This window comes from Ascaphus truei, chromosome 6, assembly GCF_040206685.1.
Source record: "Ascaphus truei isolate aAscTru1 chromosome 6, aAscTru1.hap1, whole genome shotgun sequence".
NCBI classification, from domain to species: domain Eukaryota; kingdom Metazoa; phylum Chordata; class Amphibia; order Anura; family Ascaphidae; genus Ascaphus; species Ascaphus truei.
Genome location: NC_134488.1, coordinates 123645778 through 123654447, shown reverse-complemented (window position 1 = coordinate 123654447; position 8670 = coordinate 123645778). Strand labels below are relative to the sequence as shown.

The 8670-nt window shown below is 45.7% G+C and overlaps 1 protein-coding gene across 1 annotated transcript in view; it reads left to right on the top strand.

The window, feature by feature from the left end:
* The window catches only part of PSMC4 (proteasome 26S subunit, ATPase 4), a 9174-nt gene extending 2197 nt beyond the window's left edge, over positions 1-6977 (top strand). Inside the window, exons 2-11 of the mRNA XM_075606182.1 lie at positions 1164-1262; positions 2156-2342; positions 2612-2758; positions 3230-3339; positions 3538-3631; positions 4168-4335; positions 4466-4542; positions 4940-5108; positions 5901-5956; positions 6722-6977. Of these exons, the coding sequence (XP_075462297.1) occupies positions 1164-1262; positions 2156-2342; positions 2612-2758; positions 3230-3339; positions 3538-3631; positions 4168-4335; positions 4466-4542; positions 4940-5108; positions 5901-5956; positions 6722-6835 (1221 nt within the window). The 3' untranslated portion in view covers positions 6836-6977. The remainder of the gene's footprint in view (positions 1-1163; positions 1263-2155; positions 2343-2611; positions 2759-3229; positions 3340-3537; positions 3632-4167; positions 4336-4465; positions 4543-4939; positions 5109-5900; positions 5957-6721) is intronic.
* The last annotated feature ends 1693 nt before the right edge of the window (positions 6978-8670 follow it).

Sequence of the window (8670 nt, the reverse complement as noted above, 5' to 3'; positions counted from 1 at the left end):
CTATGTGACGTCTCCAATCAGGAGGCGGATCCGCAGGGCTTAGGTAGGGATGTAAATAACCCGACCGGAGCCCAGGGACAGAGTCCTGTAAGAGTATTCGTAGTCGGAATGGAAGCATGGGTCAGGGCTGGCGGCAATGGTGCGGAGTCCATGGGACAGGCAAAAGGTCAGGGCAGGCGGCAGTGGTGCAAAGTCCAGGCAAAGGGTCAGAGCAGCAAGGTCGGGGTCACGGTCCGGGGGTCGGCAACAAGGAATCCAAACAGGTGACGGAATGGGCTACAGCAAAGACCGACAGGAGCAGCAGAAACACAGAACTTTGCTCGGTGACTCCCACCGGGAAGTGCAGCCTTATATAGCAGGCTGCCAGTAACCAAAATGGCCAAATTGAGCAGGCAGCCTGGAAAACACAAAATGGCAGAAAAACCCGGCACGGATTGAGCAGAATCCTTAGTCATAGTGCAGCCTCTAGGAGCCTGAACCCTTGGTTAGAGATTACAAAAGCAAAGATATTTATCAAATACTTCATCCTCTCCACTGCTAGAAGGGGAACGTTAGAGTACACCGTTCATAAAAAAAAATGTATAAAAAAAAAAAGAATCCGCAAAATCTGATTAATCCTTTGTGTGCCTGAGGGACTTCATCACTTTGTAATTATATTTATAAAAATGTTTTACCTGGAAGTAAGACATTGAGAGTTACGTCTCGTTTTCAAGTACGTCCTGGGCACAGAGTTACATTAAAAGAACCTGGTTACATTAAAAGAATGGTTTTCAAATGAATGGTTTTAATGGTTACATTAAAAGAACCGGGTTACAGTCAATTCACAGATATTTCATGGAGAGATAGAGTTGGAAAATTGGGCAGGGGATAAAAGGGCTGGTGAGGGTCAAATAGAAATAGAGCAGCTTTAACATGGTCACGGGATGGAAGAGGAGTTGCCTCAGACGGACAGATAACGTTCGGCGCTGCGCAATACGCAATCTCCAATAGAAAACAAATAAAAAGCTAGCGTGCCAGACCCCATGATGCGCTAGCTACGTCATCGGGTCACCAAAGTGAATTCCTGGTCATTAATCAAATGAAACAGCATATGGATTGTTTCCTCCTCCGTCTTTTACTGTGTGTGTTATAATGAGTGATCAATTCTTTCCTTTCTCTCTCAGGATGAAGCCCCCTCTCTGGTTGCTACTCGTCCACACACCGCTCTCTCCTTTTTGGGCCCCGAGCCGGAGGACTTGGAGGATTTATACAGTCGTTATAAGGTGAGTGACCTCTATCCTTACAATGTCCATATAACAAATGTCTGCACCAATCTCTCAATGCGCTTGCCATGCACTGAGAGCCCCAGTTCCCGTGCATTTATTTACCCATTACCTCTGTATGTTGCTTTCTCTATTATTCAGATCTGTGTTTTGCAAACTTTTCCTCTGCGGGGATTCCAGGGTTTAGGAATTCTGGATGCTTGATAATGTGACACTGGCTAATGTTCATGTCAATGGCACCTGAAAACCTGGTCTGGTACGGCGCCCTGCAGAAAGGTTTGCGATCTACTGATTGTAAGCTCTTCAGGCCAGAAATTCCCATCTGTATTTTTTTCTTTTGCGCTTTTATTTTTGTGCTCCTATTTTTAATTTCATTGTATTTTAAACTGTTTGTAAACTGTTACCATAAAGCACTGAATACATGATTAGTACTGTATCAAATCCTAAATATATTTCCCCTTTACTGTTTGACCTTAATATGTAATTACCATTGAGCACTGCAGCTTCTGTGTTCTGGCCCATCTCGGCCTGCGCATCCTTCCAATATTAGTCTTTTTAGGACGCTGTAAAACATGTTCTCAACATATAACGGGGCTCTATAGTTACTTCCTTATCTTCAAGCACAAAAGCACCTTGGGCTCTCTGGGAGCGGCGTCACAGCAGAGGTTGAACATGCAACGAAAGAAACGGAAGTGTTGAAAATGCTTGAAATATATGCACTAGACCAGAAACAAGTGTCTGGATCTAGTTGAATCGAAGGCAGGGCTTCTCAATTTCAGTTCTCAAGCCTCCCACCCCAACAGGTCAGGTTTTTAGGATAGGATAGGTTTCCCTTTATGGTGATCAGTAGTTGTGTGTTTTTACTGATGATCCCCTTTGTGTTTGTGTCACAGAAGCTGCAGCAAGAGTTAGAGTTTCTTGAGGTGCAGGAGGAGTATATTAAAGATGAGCAGAAGAATCTGAAGAAGGAATTCCTGCACGCGCAGGAGGAGGTGAAACGCATCCAGAGCATCCCGCTCGTCATCGGACAGTTCCTGGAGGCAGTGGACCAGAACACTGCTATTGTCGGGTCCACCACAGGTACTGAAATGACATCGGACTTCCAATATGTACACCCCTCCACTTTGAGCTGTTTAGTCCTAGATGTCCCTTGCTGTGTAATAATGTGCCCCTTGCACTGGAGTCAGGCTACAAAGGAGGTGTTAGCCCTTTTAAGGCCATAACCAGGAATGCATTAGGCACCCAGGACCCTTACCCGCTGCATTTATGAGATGTTTAGAGTTTCTACGTTTCTTCTTTTTCTCCTCAATAACCTGTCCATCTCCGTTCACTCTCTCTCTCCTTGTTAGGATCGAATTACTATGTCCGAATCCTGAGCACCATTGACCGGGAGCTGCTGAAGCCAAACGCCTCTGTAGCTCTTCACAAACACAGCAATGCTTTGGTGGACGTGCTTCCCCCTGAGGCCGATAGTAGCATCATGATGCTGACCTCAGGTAACCAATCACCAACCTCCCCCTTCATGCACTGTGACAGATGGGACCCTGGACACCTTGTCTGCCTTGGAAACATGGTGTCACCAAGGCAAGACGCCTCTTATATATCCGGCTTGCACTGCATTGTGTAATAAGCAGGCTGTGTTACCGTCATGTCACTTACAATTCTTTTTAAGTCCCATTACTTACACTTCCTTTGAAGGCAGACTAGATAAACACCAGCACAATGCGAGCAATGTGTCACATAATAAGATCTCTTCCAGGTTACTCTCAACTCGCCAAAGCTGTTGTGAATCCCCTTGATGCACTCCCACAGGATTCTGTGTTCTGCCTTGTGTACTTGTTGCCAGTTTTGGTATAATGCAGCTTTTTTGGAGTTGATAGCCAGGAAAGCCCATATCTCTGAGCCCAAGTTGGTGGGATAACTGTCCCCTTCCAGCATTGACACTGCTGCTGTTTTTCTACCTGCAGATCAAAAGCCGGACGTGCTTTATTCAGATATTGGGGGGATGGACATCCAGAAGCAGGAAGTGAGGGAGGCAGTGGAGCTTCCTCTCACACACTTCGAGCTCTACAAACAGGTACGTGTGCTGAGCATGGTACCACAACCCGTACTGAAGCTTCGAGGTCTTGGATCTAGGGGGTAGTTCATTGAGAAAGAACCCCCTACTGGAATGAGGATCTTGTATATTTAGGGCAGGTAACCTAATCCCTACGGAGGTTGTTGTGTACCGGTAATGTAATTCCTTGACGCCGTGCTCTCCCCCATCTCTCTACAGATTGGTATTGATCCTCCCCGTGGGGTGCTGATGTATGGACCCCCAGGCTGTGGGAAAACCATGCTGGCCAAAGCTGTGGCACATCACACCACAGGTGAGGATGGACCTGGGAGTGCCGAGGTTGCCTGCTCACGTGGGAGTGGGCTACACGTAAAAAAATAATGTATTCTCGATGCTTTCCCGGTAGGATTAGTATTTGGGTAACGAGTCGTGTACGTGTGGCATGTGGGGAACATGGAGTATCGTTTACAAGTCCTCGTTGGATAAATGAGCAAGGAAACGGCATATTAACTCCATCATTCTGATGGTGTTTCCAGAGCCACAGAGATGAAAGTGACCAAATATTTATCCTGTTCAATAGATTTGAAACCGGTTCTCCGGAAACTTTATGGGTAGCTTGGTTGGGGAGACAGCTCTTCTGCGGGCTTTGATTCACTCCACCTCTTTCATCCCCCGTAGACACATTCAATGCAGTGAGGCTGAGGTAGAGAGATGTAAACCTGTAGTTGGTACACAAATAGGAATTGGCACTTACTCATAACTTTCCTCTAGCTTGTTGATTAAATCTCTGGAGGTTTTTTGAATACCTTTTGTTCCCCTGCATCACCCTCTTCTCCATCTGCACCACAGCTGCATTTATCCGTGTGGTGGGCTCCGAGTTTGTGCAGAAGTACCTGGGCGAGGGCCCCCGCATGGTGCGGGATGTTTTCCGGCTCGCCAAAGAGAACGCACCTGCCATCATCTTTATCGACGAGATTGACGCTATCGCCACGAAAAGATTCGACGCGCAGACAGGAGGTGAGTGGTTTCGTGATGCCAAGACCTCCCGCTCCGTCCCACCGCTCGTGGCTGTGCGTGGGAGGAAAGGGGTTTGCCGCTTGTTCTCTCTGTGCCGCTTCCTCTGATTTATATATCTGTGTCTGTGCAGCGGACCGGGAGGTGCAGAGAATTCTGCTGGAGCTTCTCAACCAGATGGATGGGTTTGATCAGAATGTGAATGTGAAGGTGAGCGCTCCCCACATTTTCCTCCTTTACCTCTTTCTCCCACCTGTATTTTCTTGTCACCTCCAATATCTTCCGTGGCATCAGTGAGGGTCTTTCCTTTTTGTTCTCTTCCCCTTTCCTCCTCCTCTTCCTATTTCTCTCTCTACTTGTTTTTTTACCCTACTCCTCCTTTTGCTTTTAAGCTCTTGTCTCTTTCTTGCTTGTTTGTCGTTCACTTCTCTGTCTGTCTTTCCTCTTCTCCCGGACTATAGGGTGATTTTTCTGTTCCCCCCTGTTTACGTTGTGTGTATTTCTTACTCCCCGCTCATGTTCTTAACACACGTTCCTTAACAAGTGTGTCCTTCATTTTTCGGGTCCTTCTTCTCATCTTCTGGCGTCCTTTCCATTTGCCCTTCAGGTGATTATGGCCACTAACCGAGCAGACACTCTGGACCCGGCTCTCCTGCGCCCTGGCCGTTTGGACCGTAAGATCGAGTTCCCGATGCCCGACCGCAGACAGAAGCGCCTCATCTTCTCCACCATCACCAGCAAGATGAACTTGTCTGAGGAGGTGGACCTGGAAGACTGTATCCTCTGTGATTGTCCTATCAGACAAGAAGTTCTGCCCTTAAAGCAGCAATCTGGGTTTCATCTTTTTATTACAGGATTGCAGCAGGGGGTCTCTGGAACAGAAACGCGTTGATTTCAGCTCTGGGGGACCCCCTGCTTCCCCAGAAGCTTACCTCCTGTAGGGAGCTCCGGTATCTCTGGCAAGTTTCAATGTCCCGGTCTCACGCTGGCCAGTAGGAAGCCGCAAAGGATGACATCACGGCTTCTTATTGGCCCGCGTGATGAGGGCCATTTAAAGCCGCCATTATGTTAGGTACACAAGTTCCCTAGCTGCAGAGATACTGGCACCCTCTACAGAGGAAGCCTGGGGTCCCCGGAGCTGACATTAACACAGTTCAGCTCCACAGACACCATGCTTCAATCCTGTAATAAAAAGAAAAGTGAAACCAGGGTTGCTGCTTTAACACATTTGCCGGCGCATGAGCCTGTAATTCCGAATGGCGGCACTTTACCTCTATACAGTTCCTTTCATTTGAGTTGTTTATAAAAACAGCCAAACTGGAAGCAGCCTGGGCCAGTCAATAACCACAAAAAGGCTACAAATTACTTTTCAGAGCAGGTTTTAAACGTAACCTTAATGTTTGTGGTGTCTGTGTTGTATATCTGTTTTGTGTTGTATGTCTGTGTTGTGTTGTATGTCTGTGTTGACCAGTGTTACTCACAGAGAAGCATTTTAAAACCCGGTAGAAAGCGTCTCGTGGTGTAAAGGTTAACCCTGAATTTGCTGAATGCCTTGACTCTTACCACAGACGTTGCCCGTCCTGATAAGATATCTGGAGCCGACATTAACTCCATCTGCCAAGAGGTGGGTACCTGTGTTAAGCTTCTAACCGATGATTTTTACCCTCCCTCCGTCTCTCTTGTCACGGATATTGGAAGGGTGTTAAATAATTAAATTGGTCCCACAGAGAGGAACACCATGAACTTTACTGATATTGGTACACGTGGACTTTTATTACCAATAAACGTGATCCTCTAACAGGTTTAATCGGAGGGAGAGTCACAGTCTCTGCCGCTCACGTAGAAGGATACATCTGAAGACTCCATGTTGTGTAATCAAAACCGTAACAAAATAATTTCCCTACAGGACCATTATGGCTACTAGAATTCGTAGTAGTCTTAGTAGATTTACTGGTCCTGAAGAAAAATAGATCCTTTTGCATGTAATTATAAATGGAGTAACGTGAATATTCATAAACCTCACCAGTCTGTTCAGAATATTGACATTTTTGTTAGACACAGTACTACAAGTTAATAGCACGTAATAGTATTGTGCTACATAGACAAAAGGGTGCACATGAGTAACCGAATACTTCACCACGTTGCACTTAGTCCACTTTGTTCTCGTGCAAAGTACATTCATGATCAGTCCTTATGTTGATCTTCTAAAAGGTGTCAATGCCATCAACTGAACAATGTATACCAGAATGCCGTCCCATTGTATGTGGTATCCTGCGATGGCCTTACCTTTTCCTAATATCTCTCTCCTTTGCCTACTAACTTGCTTTCCTTTGAGGCTCTCTGTCGCGGGCTCTGTATGACACCCCGCTGCCCTTGTTTGTTTTCACAGGGTGGGATGCTGGCGGTGCGGGAGAACAGATACATCGTGCTGGCCAAGGACTTTGAAAAGGCGTATAAAACTGTGATCAAGAAGGATGAACAGGAGCACGAGTTCTACAAATAATCTGCTTCACTCTGTCCCTGCCGTCTGTGGTCCTTCATTTTACCGGCATCACCACATCCCTCCTCCCTGGCTAGCCTCCCCTGCGCGCTCCTTTTGGGATAGTACATTGTGACAGAATGTCCAATAAAATGCCTGTGGTTAATTCCTGTACTGTCTTTGTGATATAAATATTAGCCTGTTAACAGTTTATTCCTGCACTCATGGTGCGTGTGTGTGTCCTAGTCAATCCACTGCTTGACGAAGGTGTCCCCGATAATCTACCAGGTAATTTGTTTCCAAGCCTCTATTCTCCAAGTTACTCAACACATTTTCTGATTTTATCCTTCCATCCAACTTTTTGTCGTCAGAATGGTATTTTCATATCCCTTGTAATCCAGTAGGGTACCATCTTTGTTTAACAATGGTCATTCCTTGCGCTGTGTCCTGCCCACTGCGATTTACATTCCGTCGTCCTTGTAACAGTCACTGCGTTTTGCTTCTGAGCCCAGACATCCTTTTCTTTGTCCCTTTTTGTAATACTCCTGTATACATCTCTATATACTACTTTGAGTTGTCAGAAGCTTCTGAATTATCTTCACATCCATACGTGAGCCCATGCAGGAGACACTGGTCAAACACTTTCCTCTTGAGGCACAGTGGAAGGTTCCCTTGAAATATTGTCTTGTTTCTTCCAAGTGCGCTCCATCCCATCTTCATTCTCCTATGGACTTCATTTGAACGGTTTCTGTCTATTGATGCTTGCTGGCTACGGTAGACATAATCTTCAATGACTTCAAATTCCCTTTATTTTGATTATGTGGACACGTTTTGTTGAACATCACTTTATTCTTTCTGAGATTCATAGGCAGGGCCACCATCAGGATTCAGTGAATTCTCTGATTCATTGCTGGCTGTCTTCTGGACTTGTGGCAAAAATAACAATGTTGCCTGCAAATTATAGGTCATTGTAGTTGACTTCTTGATTTTTAATTCTTTTTTTTCTTCCCAGTTCAAGGGGAAGAAAAAAAAGAATTTAAAATCAAGTTCAATGTCTTGAACAAATTCTTTGTGTTGCTGTAAAAACCACGCCCCTGCTTATCCTTATCTTGCTTGTCATCACGTTATCTAATGGTTGATGTGGCATCCTCCTAAACATTCCTGATGATATCAATGTACGATTCTTCAACATGTTCTTCGGAATGCATTTAAAACAGCTGCGTTGAACACAGAATCAAATGCTTTTTCGTAATCTGACTCCTACGGTCAGCTGGTGGATCGTATTTATTACTTGAAAAAATCACTTCTTGTACAACGTTGTGTTCCATAGTGTTGTATACACTGCGCAACCCTCGCTTGTTCTCTTGCCTGAGTAAAGTCCAGAGTCTGTTCCAGCTGAATAGTGAATATCTTGTAAGTGATTGGAAGTAGACTATTTGGGGAGAGGGGGGGTGGTGTGTGTGTGTGTGTGTGTGTGTGTGTGTGTGTGTGTGTGTGTGTGTGTGTGTGTGTGTGTGTGTGTGTGTGTGTGTGTGTGTGTGTGTGTGTGTGTGTGTGTGTTAACTGATAACGCCATTTCCTGTATTAAGACACAACTCTTATGGAGAATATTTGTATTTCAAAATCTTTTAAGTCTCTGAATTTGGTGTGTGATCATATATAACCGTGTGATTTCAATATACAGACAAAATCTTTCGTTTTCCTGTGGAGCATGGTACCCAGGGAGGATGGGTCTGGGACTTGTGTCCCAGGCCCGGCGGAGGAAGGGGCCCTGCCCTGGTGGTCCGAACACAGAAGGCTCTGCTGTAAGTTGGGCCCAAGTTTGGCTTTCGGGTACCCGCACTGGCCTCTATCCCATC